The 23,565-nt window shown below is 38.9% G+C and overlaps 1 protein-coding gene across 1 annotated transcript in view; it reads left to right on the forward strand.

Annotated features, from left to right (window-relative positions):
• The first annotated feature begins 6,234 nt into the window (after positions 1–6,234).
• GUCY1A2 (guanylate cyclase 1 soluble subunit alpha 2) overlaps positions 6,235–23,565 on the forward strand; it is a 289,208-nt gene continuing 271,877 nt past the window's right edge. The window contains exon 1 of the mRNA XM_084781493.1: positions 6,235–6,942. Within this exon, the coding sequence (XP_084637619.1) occupies positions 6,646–6,942 (297 nt within the window). The 5' untranslated portion in view covers positions 6,235–6,645. The remainder of the gene's footprint in view (positions 6,943–23,565) is intronic.

Raw genomic sequence — 23,565 nt, forward strand, 5'->3', positions numbered from 1 at the left:
TGACTCAGACCTTGGGGCCTTGGAAGAGACCCGTGGCCCCTCTATCAAACAAACTGGACTCAGTAGTGGCTGAATGCCCCCATGCTTTAGGATGATGGTGGTTAGTGCCACCTTAGTAAAAGATGCTACCAAACTGACTCTGGGCCAAGAACTCATTGTGACTGCCATTCATGCTATTGAAGGGATAGTCAAACAGTCCCCAGATCCATGGCTCAGCAATGCCAGAATGACCTATTATCAGATCTTGTTATTAAACCCTGGGCCAATCTCTTTCCAGACTCCAACCTCACATAACCCTGCTACTCTATTGGCTAATGTAGAGTTAACAACCCCCATCCATGACTGTTCGGAAATCTTGGCTCAAGTACATGGGGTTGAGAGCTGACCTGAAAAACATTCCCTTGAAAGATGTGGACTATACATGGTTCACAGATGGAATTAGCTTCATGATTAATGGCCACCAGCGAGTGGGAACAGTGGTTACATCTGAAATGGAGGTAATTTTTGCCCAAACCCTTCCCTCTGGGACCTCAGTACAAAGGGTGGAGCTGATAACTCTAACACAGGCCACAAAAATGGGTGAAGGATAACAGCTCAATGTCTACACAGATAGCCATTTTGTGTTTGCCATGGCCCACTTCCATGGAGCCATATACAGAGAGAAGGGTCTCCTCACATCAGAAGGAAAAACTATAAAAAAATTAGCAAGAAATTCTAGATCTATGTAAGGCTTTGTGGCTACCAAAAAAGTTAGCTGTATTCCATCTCCTGGGTTATCAAAGGAAAGACAACCCAATCACTAAAGAAGACAACCTGGCAGATAAGTCAGCAAAAGAAACAGCCTCAAAAGAACTTACTCCAGTACTAATGGCCCAATTGCCTAACCCAGGAAATCCCAGCTTGCCTGATGACCCAAAATATACACCAGAAGAAAACAAGTGGGCCAAGTGCCTTCCCATGAACAAGCAGTTTCATGGATGGTGGAGAAGCACAGATTGAAAGATTATACTGCCCAGACATCTGGCATGAACCGTATTAAAAAATTCACCGAAGTACCCACATGGGTGATTGATGGATAGCAGATGTTGTAAGACAATCTAGAGTCCTCATTAGGAATGTTCATGCAATGATTGACCAAATAAAAGCAGACTACAAAACTTGCCAGTTGGTAAATGCATATCCTATCACAAAAGAAACAGAACAGCCACTCAGGGGGAGCAAACCAGGTGCATATTGGGAAATGGACTTTACCAAGGTTATACCAGGAAAATGTTGCTATAAATATCTTCTAGTTTTTGTAGATACTTTTAAGGATGGGTAGAAGCTTGTCCTATGAAACATGAGACAGCTGTCATTGTGGCTAAGAAATTACTAAAATAGATCCTGTGCAGGTATGGTTTTTCTACTCTTTTAGGGTCAGCTAATGGACCAGCTTTTGGGTCTGAGGTAAGCCAGGGAGCAGCACAGTTCATCGGGGCAGATTAGAAATTACATTGGGCATACAGACCCCAAAGATCAGGCCAGGTAGAAAAAATAAAAAGAACTCTAAAAGAGACCCTAACAAATTTGACATGGAAACTGGCACAGACTGGGTGGCCCTCCTGTCAATTTCCCTTTATAGAATAAGAAACTACTCCTATAAAATGGGGTTGACAACATTTGAAATAATGTCTGGAGTATCTTCCCCATAGGCTTCAGCCTTGATGGACGTTGATGACCAAGATCTTTTGTTTAAGGTCCAAGCAACTCTATAGGCTCGTGATCATGTGTGGCCTAAACTGCATGCCCTTTATGAATCAGGTCCCCCTCAGGAACTCCACCCGTAGCAGCCTGGAGACTGGGTCTACAGCAAGAGACACTGCCAGTGGAACCTGGAATCTCACTGAAAAGGGACCTTCATCATGATTCTGATTGCTTCCACAGCACTAAAGGTAGACAGTGTCTCTACCTGGGTTCATTATACCCACATTAGAATGGCCAACCCCTTTGATACTCCAGAGGACTACATAAATCCTGAGGCACAGGAGGACACATGGGAACCCCAATTAAACAAGGACAACCCATTAAGTTCAAATTGTCCTGCATGCTGTGACCATGATGATCTTCCTGCTTCTACCAACTATAGTATGTTCTAAAAGGACTAGCTCTCATCAACCCCTCAATCTGACTTGGGTGAAAAATCGAACCAGAAGGAAGCATTGTCAAGCAAACTTCACAGATAGCCACCAAAGACACTTGGTTTCCTCCATTAGAAGTCATAGACAAGAACCTCATATCATATGGGCGATGGGTCTGTGGTGGAGTCAAAGCCAATGGGAGCAACTTATACATATGTCCTGGATAGGATATCAGGAAAAGAGGGTGCAGTGGAATGGCAGATTATTTCTGTGCATCCTGGAGCTGCGTGACCACAGTGAGAATATATTGGACTACTCCTATGATCACAGATTTAATTCCAATCAAACCTAAAGGTAAGCCAGAGAAACTACAACTGTAAAGATGGCACTCCCACCTTAACAATAACATTTACTAAGGCAGAAAAACAGGCTAATTGGGAAACTGTAAAAACTTGGGGATTTTGTATCTATAACCAATGGGGACCTGACCCAGGTGCTCTTTTTACCATCTGGCTCACCAGTCAACACCTGACTATCAGCCCATCAATAGATACAGCACCTAATACAGTGTTAATCCCACCAGAGTTGCCTTCTAATACCACTGAGATAGGTGTTGCCAGATCTACTACCCTACCCCCCCCCCCCATTACTCCCACCAATCCTTTATGGGTCAATGATGGCTAACACCTTCCAGATTCTGAAAGACTCAAAACCAGATATGACTTCTTCCTGTTGGTTGTGCTACAATGCTAGGCCCCCGTTTTATGAGAGAATATGGTTGATGGATAATTATACTGTAACCAACAAGCTTGCCACCTGCCAATGGACTCATGGGGGCATCTTTAACCCTACAGAAAGTCTAAGGCCAAGGCCTATGCTTAGGTAAATTGTACCCTTCACATCAGCACCTGTGTAACTATACTGTGGCTTCAGAAATCATTCCCAGTAACTTGATATTGGGCATGCCACACAGGTTTGACACCCTGTGTACATGGAAGTCTGCTTAATCATACTAAAGCTGGCAAAACTGAGTATTGCATTTTAATACAGCTAGTGCCCCATATTACCTATTACCTGGAAGAATCAATACTAAGAGCTCATATGGGAATATCAGGAGATATTATGAGTCACAGTCAAGAGCCACTTTCCCTTACTCTGGCTCCTATTTTAGGAGTTAGACTAACCAGGGTGAGAACAGGAATTGCCCTGTAGCTCTACAAGAGAAAAACTACAATAGCTTAAAGACAGACATAGATATAGATATAGATATAGATATAGATGTAGATACAGATATAGATATGCAGAGATTATAAATGTGCATCTCCCATTTAGAAAATAATACAGATTCTCTATCAAAAGTCATTCTCCAGAATAAAAGAGGCTTAGACTTACTCTTTCTCCAACAAAGAGGGCTCTGTGTTCATTTCCATGAAGAACATTGCTTTTATGTTAACCATTCTGGGGTTATTAGAGAATCATTAGCTGAGGTTAATAAAAAAAGCCTAAAATACAGTGTAAAGAAAGAGAACAATCTAAGGAATGGTTCCAGCACTGGGTTTCTTTGAAAGTATAGATACTGTTATGTCCACCATATGCCAGTGGATACGTCCACATCCATGAGTATATGGGTAGCACAAAATTGACTTGTTGAGTGTGAGAGTAGCTTGAAGGGGCTGGAGGGAGGAAAAGAAAGAGAAGTGATATAATTCTATCTCAAGTAAAAACATTAAAAACCCATACAAAAGATAAAAACAGGATATGAACTTTGGAAGGAATAAAAAAACAGAGAGATGAATCTATGTTTAATTAGAGTGGAAAGTATGTTTGTGGGTGAATATTATGGCTTATTGTATAAGTACATTGTATACAGTTCTCAAAAAACCAATAAATATAAATTTAGAAGGATTTTTATAATTACAAAAATGTAATTAGTGTCTAATTTTTATTTCTGAGCCATATTTGCAGGCTGGTGTTTAATTTCTAGCATAAACAAAGACATAGGCTTAATTAATGCAATGCAGTGGTGAACTTAACCATGAATACATATGAATGATGATGATGATGATAAATTTAAAACATAGGCATGTATTTCCCCTGGTAAAATGTGAACGTATACAGCTAGGATCTTTTTTAGTAGGGTGTGAAGGAATATATACATAGGTATGTAGTACTGAAGGGAGCCTGATCAGATCTCTACTGTTCAACTCATGATGTTAACATATAAGGGCAGCTAGGGACCAGGACTGACCTCATCTTCAACACAAAAAGTCATCAGTTCCAGGAAAGAACCCCCCTCACCCAAGGGGCAGCCAATTAGAGAAAAGGGCAGCTAGGAGATAGCCATCTGTGTGGCCATCTGTACTTGGGTTGGTATCTCATCGTGTTTAAATGTTCATGGCACAAGAATGTGGTCTGCTGGCCACCTGGATAAGGACCAATCAAAGACTGACTCAGGTAACTGCCTTGATGCCCTCCAATCAGGTTGAAGGTTACCTACCTCTTGCTGGAATTCCCTTCTTTACCTGTAAAAAGGCCTGCGAGCCAACATCCAGGGTCGTCATTTGTAACGTGGTGATCCCTACATGCTGGAATTTTCTACAGAATAAACATTCTTTGTTCTTGCATACTAAATGTGTCTGGGGTCTTTCTTCAGCAATTCTTAGATCCTTGCTGTACAAATATAACATAAATATATATATAAATATGTGTTTAAATGAGTTAGTGGTAGTGCACAATTACTTCATATCTTTAATGTTCATTTAGGATCTGATTTTCCCAAAGTATAAAGGGAATCCTCAATCCATATATATGGGTCTTCCTAAACAATTACGGATGAAAAAAAGTTAAAAGAAAATTGTAGTGGAAAGCAATAACAATTCTGAGGTTTTCTTTTGTTTTTAAATGTGCTCTGCTCATTTAAACACATCTACGCTACCCAGATCAGTCCATTGAAAGAACTTTGGCTTTTGTGTCCTTTGAGTTAAAGAAGGTAAAGAGCTTTCTTTACCTTCTGAGGTCAGGGGAAGACAAGGAAAGTGCTCAGTTACTTCCCTGAGCTGGGAAAGTAAGCCTGGGAATCCATTTATGGGATACTGCAATTGCTTCTTCATATTTATCCTTGCCTACTCTAGGCCCAAACGTTTTCTGAAGCTACACAAAGTCCTTGCGACCACCACTGAAGCAGAGAGCAATGAGGCAAGCTTTAAAATGATGCTGCTGTGCTGAAACTAGTGGCCAGAGGTTTTCTCTGTCTGTGGTTTATCTGGTCTAGGTCTACGAATCGCCTTTCTTCCCATTACCCTTGCTTTTGTCAACCAAATATATATCTGGTTCAAGGAGCCCAGTGACTGAGGGACGTAGGAGCCTTCCTCAGGCTCCTTAGAGTCAGGTCCAAGAGAGAAGAATCTGTATAGAAAAGGTTGTATCTCATTGCCACTTGACAAACTCGGTGCAGGTGGCAAGAGGAGCTGTCCAGCACTGTAGCAGGCAGCACGTCTCCAACTGGGCTTCCACAAATAAGCAACAGGGCTACAGCCTGAGCAGCTCACTGTACAGGCAGCCTTGCTGGAGTGGGGAAACCATCTCCACAAGCTACTCTAGCCTTCCTTTTGCCTATAAGTGCCTATAAGTGTCCACTGGAGAAGTTGGGTGACCGATCTGAATTTCGAAAACAAACTAAAACTGAACACGACGTGTGTGTGTGTGTGTGTGTGTGTGTGTGTGTGTGTGTGTGTGTGTGTGTGTTGGGGGCTCAGTAGCCCAAGTCAGCTTGTCAGTTTTTTTTCAGAGAGATTCCCTCCCTCAGTTCTATGGCTCTCACCACAGCAATAGTCTCTGCGTGTGTTCACTGTCCATCTGCTTCTACAGGGGCCAAGGGACCAGACATTTGGCCTTGGGGGCCGTTGGTCTCTCATAGGAGCCACTGTACGCGCCCCCCTGATATAAGGGCATGATGGCAGGGAGCAGAGAGAACAGCAGCAAAGTGTCCTAGTTGCTCCTGAATCGTAGCGACAGAAGATGCAAAGACTTCCAGTGAGTATGCTGGAGACACGTGATGCCCGCGGAGGCAGCGTTGGGGGGCGGGGGGATAAAGGGAGCAGGAGGGAGGGGGCGGAGGACGCGGGACGCGGTCGGTCGGACGCAAGGCGGAGGAGCCTCGCTGCACCCGGATCCCCGCATCCCCGGAGCGGGAGCTATGCCCACGGGCGGGAACTGAGGCTGCGCCAGGAGAGCGGCAGCTGCAGAGGTGGCGGCGGCGGTCCTCGGGTCCCCAGCGCATCCCAGGCGCTACCAGGCCGAGCCTGGGCCCCAAGGAGCTGTGGCGAACCAAGTTCCCGCCATGAGCAGCTGGCTCGCGGCGCTCAGCGGCCCCAGGGATTCCTGTCTGGGGGAGCACCAGCGCAGCGTCCAGTCGCCCCGACGCGCCTGACGCCGCCTGCCATAGCAAGTCCCGCCACCTCCACTGCCACCACTGCGTCCTCGCTGCCACCGCCACAGTCGCCTCAGCTGCAGCAGCATCTCTAGCAGCATGTCTCGTAGGAAGATTTCGTCGGAGTCCTTCAGCTCTCTAGGCTCTGACTACCTGGAGAACAGCCCGGAGGAGGAAGGGGAGTGCCCCCTGTCCAGGATCTGCTGGAATGGCAGCCGGAGCCCGCCAGGGCCACCAGGCTCCAGAGCGGCTGTCACGGCTGCCTCCCCAGCCCCCTCAGCCTCTGCCGCCGCAGCTGCTAGTGCGGCCGCTCCCGGGTCCAAAAGAGCCCAGCGCCGGCGGCGGGTCAACCTGGACTCACTAGGCGAGAGCATCAGCCTCCTGACTGCACCCTCGGTGAGCTGGAAACAGAGGGGTCTAAGCTTCAGCTGAGGACAGGCGTGGGGAAAGTTGAAGCAGGGTTATCAGGGGAGCACCGAGAGCTCTCGGCCGCTGGGGGGCGACCGGGCCTCACCCAGTTCGGCCTAGGGTTTCTAGTGGCTCTTAGGGAGACAAAACCCTCTGGGCTTAGGCCAAAAGGGGACACTGGGAAAGAAAAGATCCCATTCTTTCTGACTTCTGTCTGCCCAGCTCCAGCCTTAAGTCATCCTACACTGTTGTCCTTTCTGATGGCCTGAGGGATTCTTCAGGCCACCTGTTTCTCTTTCTCTCTCTCTCTCCCTTCCTTCCTTCCTTCCTTCCTTCCTTCCTTCCTTCCTTCCTTCCTCGCTTCCTCCCTCCCTCCCTCCCTTCTTCGTTCCTTCCTTTTTTTTTCTCCCCTCAAAACTTTCCCACGCTGTGCTTTGCAGCTCCATTTCCCTTTTCCAGAATTCCGAATGAGCCCCAGCCTGCCCCTGGAAGCCCTTACTCTCCCCACTTCCCACACTCCCAATCTTGACCTTTTGGGGCATCTCTGAATTCCACAGGCTCTCAGCAGTCTCTGCTGCATGCCTTTCTCATGTTTAGGAATGCTCAGTTAGATACTTTTCTGACTTATCTTTTCACATACAAACCTGTAATCCTATGTCACACACATGCACGAGAGAGAGAGAGAGAGAGAGAGAGAGAGAGAGAGAGAGAGAGAGAGAGAGAGAGAGAGAGAGAGAGAGAGGTGGCGGAGGAGGGAGAGAGAGAGAACCTTCCTGGTTTTCTTACGCGTCAGGAATTTCCGTTCTGGTTACAACTGGTGTCTTTTTAAAAACGACTCTTAGTACTTCTTGTACCCTTACCTCATCTGTCACTTTGCCATCTTTAGACTTTTCAGTGCTTCCGTTTTCTTATGTTTTTATTTAAATTTCTTCTTTTATGCCGTCCTTACATAAAAACCCTCCCCTGTGTTTATTGAATAAATAAAGGCCATCACGTACGTCTGCAAACTTGTCCTGATCTTAGGATGTCTTCATCAGCAGTTCCCTCTGTACACCACAAGCCTCCCTGGTTCAAGGCATTCTTCCATACCACTCCTTTTGCCATTCTCCTAAGGCACTTCTGCCACCATTGTCTTTATATTTTTGCAGGAATGCCAGGCCTCTGAATTTATCCTTTACTGACTAGGTGAACTTGGGTTTGAAGGAGTTCTCTCAATTACAGAGTCTAAAGGACAGGTTTGTGTTTAACACAAGGATCTAGCTAAAGACAGAGATCCATTGTGAAAGAATTGTCATTGGAACTCTGGATTTTTCTTTGTGCTTGAAAACCAAAAATTGCCAATTTCTAAAAACTATCAATAATGCCTTTGATAAGGACAATTTATCTTAGACTATTCTAACCCATTCACGTTAGGGTTAGGGAAAATAAAATGATAATTGAAGTATTACAGAGAGAATGAGAGGTAAGAAATCATTTTTCTCTGAAGGTTTCCTTTGTAAGTTAGAGTTTAGTGGCTGATGTAAAAAGCATGTACACAGATAATGGTTTTCAGAATAAGAATTTGAAAACAGTAATATCAAACAATGCAGAAGTTCTATGTACTTTGAAAGCTGCAATTAACTTTTATTTGAAAAAGGCTTGCCAGGTGGAGCCTGAGAGTGTACAGGTGAGCAGATGCAAATATTTTCACACATGAAAGGCTTCAGGGGAAAAAAAGAAGAAGGAGAAAGAGAAGTGGAAGGGGAAGAAGAATCCTCATTAATCAGCCTTATCACTAGTTGACTTACTGCCATAAACAAAAGCGAGAGGTTCCATTTTAAGTTAGTGCTGTGTGGTCCCTCCTTTTATGTGACAAATAAAACACTGCCTTGAAGTTTCACTATAGGTCTAAACGTCTATACTTAATGGATGTTAAACTCTGAAAATAGGAAGGTATGATGTGTGCTATCTGTTCCCTCACAAGAGCTAAACAACTGAAAATAAGTACAACCACCTAACATACCCATTGTTGGGGCACGTGTACTTGGTTAGTGTTTTCTTACTCCCATCATCCTCTATTTTAGAAAAAGCTGCTGCACTTACTGTGAAGGTTCCGACTTACTAAAAAGTCCTGTCACATGTTTCAATTAGTTGGGATTCAGTCTTCATTCAGAAAGGAAATGAGTGTATACTATAGTAGCTTTTTGACCCATAGAATAGTCAGAGATTTTGACATTTCAGGAATTATTTCTAGATGCATTAGCATTGGATATAAAAGTCATAATGCTCTATATTGCACAAATAATACAAGTGCATAAGAGTTGATAAACTTGAAAAAAATTCCGGAATTCAAGAGTCTTGATTTTTCTCTGCTTTGGACAAGTAAATACTTGTGTGACTCTGGACACAATCTCTGCTTTCCATGACCTTTCTCTGCTATAAATTGTTATGCTTAGGCTCCTCTTTAGTCCAAAATTCTACTGAGATACATTGTCAGGCATACAGATGAAACATGCAGCAAACATTTTGTGTTGCAAAACTTTTGAGCAAGGTATATTACTTTCCTAAGTTGTAATCACCAAAAAATTCTTCTATTTAATCAGTAATTGAGGCTCTGCTGTGTGGCAGGTATTTTACTGGTGTTTCAGATGCTGACCAACCCCACACAGCCTTCATGGATTTATTTTCTTTAGTCTTTAGTTTAAGGAGTGTGCATATAAAAGAGTATGGGAACTTCTGTTGTCCTTCTGACATCTAGGGACATTTAGATTTTTTTGTTTTTTGTTTTTTTTCTTTTTTACATTTTATTTTACTGTTAGTCTCTGGAGTCTCTCTCCTTCCCACATCCTCCTCCCTTATTCCTCACAAGTGGGGAGTCCTACCTATCATCTACCACAGCTCATCAAGCTGCACCAGGACTGAGAGTGTCCTCTTTCCCTGTGGCCTGGCAAGGCAGCCCTGCCAGGGAAGAGTAATTGGAAAACTGGCAAGAGAGTCCATATCAGAGAGAGCCCTGCTCCCCTTGCTAGGAGACCCACATGAATCCTCTTTCTTCCCCATTTTATCAGTATCACTTATAACTAATTAAAAAATTTTATAGAATACATTTAGTATCATTAAGAAAAAAAGACAAGAAATATTTTATTTTGTTTATATAGCTGAAAATTGAAACTGATAATCCTTTTGATCTTTCTATTGATCATAAGTGTACATTCCAATTGCAATTTCCAACAATTCTACCAAACTAGTGGCTGCTGTATAATGATATAGAAAGCACCTGTAATCATGTAATAATATGAAGACAGTTTTGTGTTAAACAATGTAAATAATTCACAGAAAATGAATTAAAATTGGAAAATATGAGAAAAACTACTTATTTTTACTTTGTTGAGAATTTAAAAGATTCCTTATCCATTGCATACAAACTATATGCATTCATATTTGTTCAAAGAATGTATGTGAGACAATAAACACCAGCTTAAATCCTTTATGTTTTTACTGCATATCATCTTATGTTCTGTTTAATGCCCAAAAACTCAATTGCAAGGCTTTTACTATACCTGAGTTTGTGCACAGGCTCAAGAGTATTAACTTATACAAAATTTGCTTATACCTGCTACTTAAAGTGAAACATCAGAATGTAGTTGTATTTACAAAAACATGGAATGATGCTATTCTCTGAGAACTTGAACAGTCCATTTATATTTTAAGAGTTTAGGTAAAGGTAATGACAGTCCTCCTATCTGAATTGCTTCCATTTTCTACTCAATTATCTGTCAAATGAGATAAGTGTTTGCCATTAAGTAGGCTACTTTGCCAAAAATATACTGATATGAGTGGAAATAATTTCATTTAGTCATGGAATATAACATCAGTATATAATCTGGAGATAAAAAAAATATGTTCTGTGTGCTCAGAGGGCCTTGTAGAATTGAACAATCCAGGCCTGGACTGATTTAAGAAGAAAGGGGCTGAAGGTATCTTTAAAGTCTGGAGTTTCATTGGAGCAGTTGGGGGGAGTTGAAAGACAGTGACTATTCTTATTAACATTTCCTCAAGATTTATTTTAGATTTGCTATCAGGAAATTGCCCATTTAAGCTATTGGTTATCAAACTAATGCATAGCTGGGAGAAACTTTTTATCATGCAGTTTCTTGAATCCTGACTTAGGGAGTCTAGTTTTAAAGTCCCAGAGAAAGATCTGGAAATTATTAATGAAGCTAAAGGCGATTGCTGGACAACATTAAATTTGCGGTTAAAGGTGTTATATCCAATGGCCCAAAGACCATTGATTTAAGCTCATTGAGCTTTGTTCCTTGAATTTTGTAAAGAGTGATCCTGGAAGTTGTTCCTTTGGAATGAACATCTATATATATTTATCTGTCTGTCTGTTGTTGGTCTGTCTGTCTGTCTGTCTGTCTATATCTATCTATCTATCTATCTATCTATCTATCTATCTATCTATCTATCATCTATCTATCATTTGGCAGCTCTTGCTATTCAGGAACAAGGATAGAGGCTGTCAACAGGAACCATGATAACCACATCTAATGTGTCAGTTCTCTTATAGAGTCATTAGACATTTCATCTTTTGTAGCTTTAATGATCTGTGAACTCTTCCAACTTTTCTTAAGGATGTCTGGTTGTTCTTCTCTTTGTGTTCAGGAGCCATTTCTCTAAGAGGTCTTGTTCATCAAAACAAAAGAATGCATATCCAAAAAAGGATGAGATTGTAGAGGAAAGAGAAAGGGTTACTGTAATGGTTATTTTAACATTATTAGCAGCCTTTTTTTTTTTGAATGAGGTTAATACCGCCCTTGAATCATCTATCTACTGATTTATTTTGGAGAATAATTTGTTCTAGAGAGGAAACAATAGGAGGTTCAGATACCAGGCGTATAGGGACTACTCTATAGACCCTGCCACAATTTTACAAAAACAGAATCTGTTGCTAATATCTGAATAAGTAGGGTTTGGGTCTCTGCAATAAATAAATAGTGATCCAACATTGAACTCCCTTTTTAACTAATGGATGACCATCAAAAATTTCAGGCTTTCAATAGGAAGGTATGATGTGAAAGGATTTGGATTTTTTTGGTATTTGGATACTATGAATAGATGTAGACTGTGATATCCTTAAAGGTTTGGAATCACTGAGTTGCCAACCTTATCACCCTGCTTGTTAAATCAGTTCAATGAAGAGAAAATTAAAGATTCAGAATTATACATTGTAATATGTAACCATATAGCTCATGGTTAAAGATAAGAATTTGAGAGGGAGAGAGGGAGAGGGAGAAAGAAAGAGGGAGGGAGGGAGAGAGAGAGAGAGAGAGAGAGAGAGAGAGAGAGAGAGAGAGAGAGAGAGAGAGAGAGAGAGAGAGAGAGAACAAAACAGCAAGAAAGAGAAAGATTTAAAAACCATGAGAAAGACTTGGATTTGTGAGACCAAATAAGTTTATTAGGTAGTTAATTATTCATGATTAAAGATGACAGCAAAGCCCTAAAATGAGTAAGGATTGAGAATAATAGCATTCTCATTGCATTTTCAAGTTCTAAGAATAAGCATACTTCTTTGTCTCAGGAAAATGTCAAATGTCCTAACTTGAGTGCAATACATTCTTTCTCTTTTGAGTGAACCCTGAGACTTGGGATGTTCAGTACATCAAAGCAGCATTTTCTGTGCATGACAGTATTGTTATTCATGTGAAATTACAGCAGTTCTGACTGTGTGCACAAAACCTGTACAAGATGAAACCTGTAAAAATGCCAGCATAGACTGGAAGGAGTCCCAAAGTTTCTTCTCTAGTTGAGTAGTTATTGGTAACTGATGGCTGCTGGTATAGTTTTCTTCATGCGCTGCCCCTGAGAGGCTGCCCATGCACCAGTAGATGGCCCTACACCCATGTACATATTGACAAAACTTAGTGAAATAATATTTTTAAGATTTACTCACTTTTATGTTAGGTATATTTTTGCCTGCGTGCAGTGCACTAAGGAATACAGTACTCACAAATGACAGAGGAGTTAGATCACCTGAAACTGGAGTGCCTGATAGTGTAAATCACTATATAGATACTGGGAATGAAAACTGGGTCTTCTGCAAGGACAGCCAATGCTGTGAACTGTTAAACTATATTTATAGCTACAAACAAAGTGGATTAAAAACAACTGCAGCAACACAGAGAATTGGGAGGGGACAGTGGTGAGGAGGATAGGATCTCAGGTAAGAAATAGAGGATATATTTGATGAAACCATATTGGACGCTTGTTTGAAATTCTGAAGCAACAAAAGAGTGTAATACAATTGTTTTCATCAGATTTTGGCTTCATTTTCACCCAGTTTATTTCATGACTACTCAGTTAATGGATAGGAATTCTGCATATTTAGCAAACTATTAAAAGTTTAATGTCCATGTAATCTGTAGTGCGCCCCCCCCCCTTGGTTTTTCAAGACAGGGTTTCTCTGAGCATAGCTTTGGCTTTCTTGGGACTCACTCTGGAGACAAGGATGGCCTGGAACCCACAGAGATCCCCCTCCCTCTGCCTGACAAGTACTGGAACTAAAGACATGTACCACCATCACCCAGATCTTTTGGTATTTCTTAATGATATGATGCGAAATCAAGTCTTAAATACCACTATTTACCTTTTAATAATTTTACACTCAAGTGGTAACATACACATTTTTCCTTTGTAAGACCTAGTGCTTTAATAACTTCTTGATTATTCCTTCAGTAGGTTATTGTCTTGTTTTATGTTTCTTGTTTTTGTTTTTGTTTGTTTTGGGTATTCGGGGCTGGGTCTTATTGTGTTGCTTCAACTGTCCTGGGACTCACTAGAAATATCTGGCTGTCTCCAAACTCAGAGCTCCATCTGTCTCTTTCTCCTAAGTGTATGATTAAAGGCATGCACCAACATGGCCAAACTTTTGTCAGTTGTTTTTGGTATGAGTTTCTCTCTTATTTTTCTAAACCCTTTATATATTGAGCACCACATGCTGGATATTGGTTTTAGGTCTGTGCTTATCCTAGTCCATTAGCTTTCAGCTTTAAAATTATACTGAGAACATGGCCCAGTGATAGATTACTTAACTAATATGCATGAGACTCTAGGTAATCCCCAGAATTACAAAATGAAAAGTAAGTATGTACAAACACACACACACACACACACAACCATTCCATTCTTATCCCCTTAACATTTGATATGGTTATACTATTGTTAGAACTATTTTTGATGATGTTTTACTTTTTTTTTTTTTTTGATACTCTGGGAAGGTCACCAATAGAAATATCTCTTGAGGTATTTTAGGAGAGAAGGGCTACAATTTTTATTGTGGTTACACATTGAATAATTTTTATATTATTTGAAAGTAGTATGGAAGTTAAAATATGGCCGGATAGAATATAAACCATCAAATTTAACTTTTTGGCTCTCATGTTTTCCTTTTCTGCATTAATTTTGCTGAATTTCATTAACTAAAAATATCTATACACTTTATACACTGCCAAATTTTATGACTAATTGTGTACCATAATTAAATCAGTGCATATTTTCTTATTTATTTATTTATTTACTTATTTATTTGTTCATTTATTCAATCATTTTACAGCTTGATCCCAGCCACCCTCCTTCTCTCTTCTCAGTCCCAACCTCACATTCCCTTTCCTCCCTTTCCCTGTCTCCTTTTTCTCAGAAAAGGAGAAACTTGCAAGGGATATCAACCCACCAAAAGCACCCCAAGTTTCAGAAGTACCTTTCCTGGGGCCTGATAAGGCAGCCCAACTAGGAGAAGGGGATCCAGTGGCAGGCAACAGAGTTGGGGACAGCATCTATTTCCATTGTTAGGGAAGCCACATGTTGGCCACAATTCACATCTGCTACATATGTGTAAGGGGTGTAGGTCCAATCCAAAAAAATTTTTTGTTGGTTGTTCAGTCTCTGAGACCCCATGGGCCAAGATTGAGTAACTCTGTAGGTCTTCTTGTGGTGGCCAGGACCCTGCTAGCTGCCTCTATCCTTCCTTACCCTCTTCCTCAGAACTCCCACAGTAGAGCTTATTGTTTGGTTTTGGGTCTCTGCATCTGTTTCCATCAGCTGTTAGATGAAGCCTTTCAGAAGACATTTATGGTAGGCTCCTGTCTACAGACATACCAGAGTGTCATTAATAGTGACAGGGGTTGGCCTTTTCCCCTGGGGTGAATCTAGCCATTGGTTTTCCATTCCTCCAGTCTTTGCTCCAGTTTTTTCTCTACAATTGTTGTAGGCAAGACACATTTTGGGTTGAAGGTTTTATGAGTGGGGGTTGCTGTCCCCCTCCCTTCACTGGAAGTTCCACCTGGTTATAAGAGGTGGTGACTTCATGCTCCTTAACACCCTCAATGCATATTTTAAAACTGGTAAGTATAGAGAGAATACAACTATGTTTAAGAGTAGCACACAATGTAAAAGCCAAATAAGAATCTAAAACAAAAATAAAAAATGGAAAATTCAATGTTCATCATATATTTATTAAGTCCACTATGTATGCTTGACTTCACTGTGTTTTGAGCCATACTACATATATTGAGCCATATATGGACCTATGTATAAAAAACATGACTTTAATCATCTGCAGAATTTTAAGTGTTTATTTGAATGCTCATATAATCTGTTATATCAATAAAATTATATTATATACTAGTAGAAAAGAAGTTATTTTTATATTATATACATAAAAGTATATGCAAATTCAATATTGTATCTTTAAACAGATATTTGTTATTGATCTCTTATGGGCCAAGAATTTGAAATGTTCCAATTACTAATGAAAGACACAATCTCTTGGGTTTGGTCTTACATATTCTTAAAATAAAATTCAGAAGTATCACATCGCTTTCTTCCATCTTTTTTTTTTAATGGTGTTTTCCCAAAGGAGAGCAGAACTCTTTGTAAGAGCAGCTTACATGATCCCAACAAAAATTTAAGGAGCAGTTTTTGCTATACTGAAAAGAAGCCTGTCATCTTCATTCTGTAGGGTCTCTATTCATGAACAAAAAAAGCACTATATATACGTGTGTGTGTGTGTGTGTGTGTGTGTGTGTGTGTGTGTGTGTGTATGTGCTGTGTGTTGATCAGATTGTCTTGGTGAGCTTTCTTTTAATTTCATGTTTTTTCCCTGTGAGATTGTTTGTTTGTTTTTTATGAGTGTTTTTATTTATTTATTTTTTCAACCACATATCTGGTGTTTTTGCTTAGAGAGGTTTTTTGTTTTGTTTTGTTTTCCCTAAGAAGGGAAAACACACAGATTCATATAGATTGTAACTTTGTTGTTTAATTACACATAAGTCCCTACTTTACTTTAAATGGTGTTTTGAAAACCTGCCACTACCTGTCTGTCTATAAACTATTGTTTATATTGGGCAAAAAAAAATAATGGTTCAGTTAATGGGCACTGAGTGGAGCAATATCATTTAATTGGAATTTATAGAAAACATATTGATTTTCTCTGTATCTTTTAAAATTTTGCCACAAGTAATGAAAAAAATCCTTATTTTCTTTTAAATTCTTGCCCTCCAAAGGATTTGTTTTAGAGAGTGAAAATGTTGAGATTGGGTTGATAGGCAGAGATTTAAAGAGTAAAGTTTAGCTATAAAAAGTTATAATTCCATTTGAAATTTCAGATAGATATGAGGGAGTTTGATGTGTATTCTGGAGAAGAGAGATTTATTGTTTCTTCCTGATGCAAAGTTCAATAAAGGTTTTGTTGGCCTGGCAGTACTTGTAAACTATAAAGTATCTTTTTTTCTCTTGAGCTAACTTATTGTCACTATGAAAGTATCTCAAAGAAAACCATCTTTTAAATTGCAAATTAAATATTTGTTATTGAAAGATATAGCTATGTTTAAGAGCACCACAGAGATGTAAGAACAAAATAATATGATCAACACAAGAACCTAAAACCAAAAATCAAAAATACAAAATTCAATGTAAGCAGAGAATATATAATTGGAAAACAAGTTATGTTTTTGCTATTTTGAACAACATTATAAACACATGGTCTTTCTGCCCCTTCCTTGGATTCTTTTCTCTCTTTGTCCGCACACTTAAGGGTATATTTTTTCCTGATTTCATTACTGTTACTGCAGTACAATACTAAGACAGAAACAACTTTACATGAGAAAAGGGTTTTAGTGTACAGTCCCAGGTTATAATTCAACTCCTTCTGTGAACTTATGTAGTCCTGGACCCCCTGCTTAGGGAATAGTACCACTCACAGTGGGCTAGGTATTCAAAGATCAGTTAATGTAAATTAGATACTCCCTAGCTATAACTCCTGGGGGGTAACCTCATTTTAATATTTGACTCAATACATTCCAGATTGTGTCAAGATAATGATTAAAACTAGTCATATTCTGCCTGTGGTAGAAATAAGGACATTTGGCCCAGTGGCTTGCATGCCACATTTGAAGCCATCTTCATAAGGAGGTTCTTTAATATTCATCATCCAATGAAGCTTAGTTGTTTATGGGTTAGGAAATTTTTAGGTCTAGATAAATGTTTTAAGTTGATAATGGCAAGATATAATGGAGATTGAATTATATTCCAAATTTTGTATGGACCAAGATGAGAAAGATGTTTTCTTCAATGCTGTCAAATACAAATAGTCAAAACACTAAGATGTAACATTTATATAATTCCTGATTGTGTCATGGTTCTTCTGGCTATAGGCAGTTTATTATATATATGTAATAATATAATGATAAGTAAAAAAATAATAAAGTAATCTGAACAAGCTCTGGAGAGCAAGCTAAAAAATAGCCATATTAAGAGTGAAAGAAGGTGAGTATAAATTAAGTTGTAAATGTAAATTTCTACTGGCAGTCTATTTACTTTTACTATTAAATAAAATCAAGGAAATTAAGCTGACACAAATATTCAGCTATTTCAATGAAAATATCTTAGTCCTGTATAACTACACAATATGAATATGCAAATTTAATATACAAATATATATCAGTCCAATTTTGTACCATTAGGTGAGACAGTCACTACTTTATGTAATTTATATATACAATCAGGATAGTCTAACCTGAAGATATCTTAAAAATTTAATATAGTATGTATTTTGCTTAGTTTTTTCTTCCACTTATTTATTTATTTAATTACTTTACAGCCTGATTGCAGGTGCTTCCTTTCTCTCCTCCTAGTCCCGCCCTCATGTCCCTCTCCCCCCATTTTCCCTTTCCTTCTCAGAGAGGATGAGGACCCCAAAGGGTACCAACCCACCCAAGTACTTAGATCATAGCAGGACTAAGGGCAATGTCTCCAACTGGGATTCTTCCCCCATTTCTCTTCTCTCCCCTGTCCCCACTACACCCCTATATCTCCACTCTTCCAATACCTGATTCCCACCTGACCCCTCCCCACCCAGGTCCCTCCCATCATCTACTTTAGATGCCTATTTTATTTCCTTTTCATATACCACAATGGCATTTGGTCAAGTATGTTCATAGCAGCTTTATTCAGAATAGCCATATAATAGAAACAACCTAGAAATCCCTCAACTAAAGAATGGAAAAGAAAGTGTGGAACATTAACACATGTAAAAACAGGATAGATTATTCTGCTGCATACAAGAGACACACCTCAGCCATAAATGAACCCAAGAAGCACTCTGAAGTACCCATTCTAAAATGCTAGTAAAACAGACTTTCAACCAAAATTAATCAAAAGAGATGGAGAAGGACACATCATATTCATCAAAGAAAAAAATCCAAGAAGATGATGCATCAATTCTGAACATCTATGCCCAAATGAAAAGGATCTTTTTTTTCTAACCTATTCTGTGTTACTAGGGAAATCAGTCCATGGATGTTGAGTGATATTAATGACCTATGATTGTTAATTTCTGTTACTTTGATGTTGTGATGTGATGTGATGTGTGTATGTGTGTGTGTGTGTGTGTGCGTGCATGTGTGTGTGTGCTTGCACATGCACTTCTCTTCTTTTGTATTTCTTGGTGGGGAATTATTTATTTCTTGTGTTTTCTTGGATGTAGTTAACTTCTGTGGGTTGGAGATTTCCTTCTAGTATTTTCTGTAGGGCTGGCTTTGTGGATATTATTTAAATTTTGTTTTGTCTTGGAATATCTTATTTTCTTCATCTACAGTGATTGAAAATTTTGCTGGCTCTAGTAGTTTAGCTTGGTATCTGTGGTCTCCTATATGTTGTAAGACCTCTGTCCAGGCCCTTCTAGCTTTTAGAATCTCTGTTGAGAAATTGTTTGTAACTATGATAGGTCTGCCTTTTACTTGTCCTTTTTTTCTTTGCAGCTTTTAATATTCTTTCTTTGTTATTTAGATTTAGTGTTTTGATTAATATGTGGCCAGGGGGTTTTCTTCTCTGGTCCAATCTAATTCGTGCTCTGTATGATTCTTGTATATTTATAGGCATCTCTGTCTTTACGTTGGTGACATTTTTTTCCTATGATTTTGTTGAAAATATTTTCTGGCCCTTGGAGCTGGGACTCTTCACCTTCTTCTATTTCTATTATTCTTAGGTTAGGTCTTTTCATAGTATCGCAGATTTCCTGCATGTTTTGTGTCAGGAATTTTTAGCTTTAACATTTTCTTTGATGGATGTTTTGATTTCTTCAATTGCATCTTCTACACCTCAGATTCTTCCTTCTTTTGTATTCTATAGAATATACTTGTGTCTGTAGCTTCTATTATCTTCTCTAGGTTTTTCCATCTCCAGGATTCCCTCAGAGTGTGTTTTCTTTATTGCTTCTACTTCCACATTCAGGTCTAAAACAGTTTTATTCATTTCCTTCAAAGTCTAAGGAAATTTCTATATTTTTAAAAAATATATTTTATTAATTTATTCATATTATATCTAAATTGTTATAGCATCCCTTGTATCCTCCCATTCCTCCCTCCCTCCCATTTTCCCCTTACTCCCCTCCCCTATGACTGTGACTGAGGGGGACTTCCTCCCCCTGTATATCCTCATAGGGTATCAAGTCTCTTTGGTTTAAGGGTAAGAAAAGGCTGTTGGGAAATCAGGTTTTGGCTATAAATTCTCCCCACTCTTTCCTCCTCCCACCCTTTCCTCTACATTTTGCTGATCTCTGAACCAAAGTCTCATGCCATAAATATGTCCCATGAATTTGTCCTAATAAATTGGTAGTGAGTATATTTCCAACACCATTTTCTTTAAATTAATTTAAAATCAAATATTTTAATTCTAAACAACTATGGGTTAAAAAGTAGGTTTGGAAAACAAGAATGATGATGTATGGGACGGAGATAGTCTCCTGTCTAAAATCAAATTCAGTGTTTATCCCCACAATGTTCTGTATAGAAATCATTATGTGAGAATGGTGATTCTAAGAGCTGTCTAGGTAGACACGTGAATAATTACATTGGTATGTAAATTGCTTAATGTCCTCAATTTGCAGGACTAGAATATTGATAGAAAAGTCACATAAATATTTATCATGATGGAGAATGTGTCATTATAATTTTTATAGTTTCAAATCTTAAGCCATTTTCATTATCTTAAGAATGACTACTGTTACCTTAAGATTTATTAGAAAAGAATATAGGGGTAAATCCTTAAAGGTTCCAAATATCTTACCATTTATGTAAATATTTTATGGGTTAGTGGGGGAATTATGCACAGAAGAGAATCAGAGTGTTCTTAGTTTCTTTGTTTTCATTTTTCAAGAAAGGTTTCTCTGTGTAATCTTGGCTGTCCTGGACTTGCTTTGTACACTAGGCTGGCCTCAAACTCACATAGAAGTACTTTCCTCTGTCTCCCTGAGTGCTGAGATTAAAATCATGCACCAACACTTCCAGCTTAGAATATTTTTTAATACTGGATGTTTTAAATTCTATACTTTTTCTTCACATTATATATATACACACACACTCTAATATGAAGTATCGTGCCCATACAAGATTTATTTCCAATACTTTGAAAGTGCAGCTTAGGATAATTAAGTAATACAAGTTACTTGTTAGTTGATCAAAACATGGTCATGTCAATTACTGGTTTATTTTTATCACAAGAATACAAGAATATACATCCTAGGTTTAACAGATATGATCCTATAGATAGATAAGGTAAAACAGTTAGATAAGGCCTTCAAACCCCTCAGAGACCTACAGAGTATTGAATTTAAATATGTTTTTTTATTATTTTAAAAGTTCTTTGACAATAAGACAGATTAACTTATGAAAATACCCAGCCTTCTTCAAAGAAGATGATGAGCATCAATAAATCTCCTTATGAAGATGGCTTCAAATACGGCAAACCAGCAATGGGACAAAATGTCCTCTTTTCTGCCACAGACAGAATTCTGCTTAAAAGTGGGCAAAACTGGAAGCAGACAGAGTTGAGGGTCAAACTCCGCCAGACAGCATAAGCAAGTTCTCAATAGTTCCTGCCTCGCAAATATGTCTGTTTTAGGTCAGAAGGCTGAACATGTTGCTCCAGTGTTATAGAGAGTTTTGGGTGACTGTTCAGGCAGCATACTGCCTCTGGCATTTCTTCATTTTGAAAGCTGTTAACCTGCACTTCCTGTTCACTCAGGTTAGGTTTTATTCCTTCTCAAGTCTCTGATGTGGTTTAAAACCAGATAGTTTAGACTTACAATTAAACTTAGTTGTTTAGGGGTTAAGATGTTTTTAGGTCTAGATAGACGTTTTAAGTTGATCAAGATAAGATATGATAGATATTAATTTACATCCAGAATTTTAGATTTACCAAGATAAGAATGATGTTTTCTTCAAGTTTGCCAAATCAAATAGCCAAAACACTATGAATGTAACATTTATATAATTCATGATTGTTTCAGGGTTCTTCTTCCTGTAGGTAGTTTATTGTATGTGTAATAATATAAGTGTATATGTAAAGAAAAGAATAATAAAAAAGAAAAAAGGAATAACTGAATAGTAAACATTTCAATTACAATTTTGTTGCTACTAAAAGAAACCCAAACAAACTAGATGTTTTTAAATTAGAAGTTTTAAAAATAGTGCACAATAGCTAATCAGTATCTTGTTTCTAAGCATCATTTAACATGTTCCCTATTGTTTGGTGTGAGTCTGTGTTTGTCCTTATACATATAATGTGTGTAGTTATTATTTCACTGATATGTGATTATTCAACTTATACAGTGAAATATCTAAAACTTATGTAGTATTATAGAAAGAATTTGTAAAAAAAAAAATATTATGCCAAAGTCATTTTCTTTCTTTTGCTGATACCTGTTCGCTTTATCTTTTACTTCCGTTCTTCCAGTCTCTCCTTTTTGTAGATACTTATTTTTCTTAACTAACAAGACAAGCAAATGACTAACAAGAGTTAAAATTTTAGTTCTAATGTAAGCATTTTTTCTTATAAAATTTTGTTTTGAGAATTTAATCTATATATAATAAAATATGATCACCTACACCTTTCTTTCCTCCAACATCCTTTTAAAATATATTTTATTAATTTATTCATATTACATCTCAATTGTTATACCATCCTTTGTATCCTCCCATTCCTCCCTCCTTCCCATTTTCCCCTTACTCCCCTCCCCTATGACTGTGACTTAGGGGGACCTCTTCCCCCTGTATATGCTCATAGGGTGTCAAGGCTCTTCTTGGTAGCCTACTGCCCTTCCTCTGAGTGCCATCAGGCCTCCCCATCAAGGGGACATGGTCAAATATGGGGCACTAGAGTTTGTGTGAAAGTCAGTCCCCATTCTCCACTCAGCTGTGGAGAATGTCCTGTACATTAGCTAGATCTGAGTAGGAGTTTGAAGTTTACTGCATGTTTTGTCCTTGGCTGGTGCCATAGTTTGAGTAGGACCCCTGGGCCCAGATCTGCCCGTTATAATGCTCTTGTAGGTTTTAGGACCCTCTGGATCCTTCTATTTCCCCCTTCTTCCATGTTTCTATCATCTAGAGTCCCAATAGAATGTCTTCCCTTCTGTCCCACTTTCCTGGTAGGTGAAGACTTTTGTGGGACATGTCCCTTGGGCACATGTTATAAGTGAGTATATACCATTTGACTCTTTCTGTTTCTGGGTTAACTCACTCATTAGAATCATTTCTAGTTCAATCCACTTGTCTACAAATTTTGAGAATTCCTTGTTTTCAATAGCTGAGTAGTATTCTATAGTGTAAATATACCACAGTTTCGTTATCCATTCTTCTACTGAGGGACACTTAGGCTTTTTCCATGTTCTGGCTGTTATGAATAAGGCTGCTATGAACATGGTAGAGCAAATGTTCTTGTTGTGTGCTGGAGCAACTTCTGGGTATATTCCAAGGAGTGGAATAGCTGGGTCTTCAGGAAACCCCATTCCCAGTTTTCTGAGATAGCGCCAGATAGATTTCCAAAGTGGCTGTACTAGTTTGCATCCCCACCAGCAATGAAGGAGTGTTCCTCTCTCTCCACATCCTAGCCAGCATGTGGTATCACTTGAATTTTTGATCTTAGCCATTCTGATGGGTGTAAGATGGAATCCCAGAGTTGTTTTGATTTGCGTTTCCCTGATGACTAAGGAGGTTGAGCATTTCTTTAAGTGTTTCTTATCCATTTGATATTGCTCTGTTGAGAATTCTCTGTTTACTTCTGAGCCCCATTTCTCTATTG

Source organism: Acomys minous (genome assembly GCF_964271855.1).
Source record: "Acomys minous genome assembly, chromosome: 5".
In the NCBI taxonomy this organism is placed as follows: domain Eukaryota; kingdom Metazoa; phylum Chordata; class Mammalia; order Rodentia; family Muridae; genus Acomys; species Acomys minous.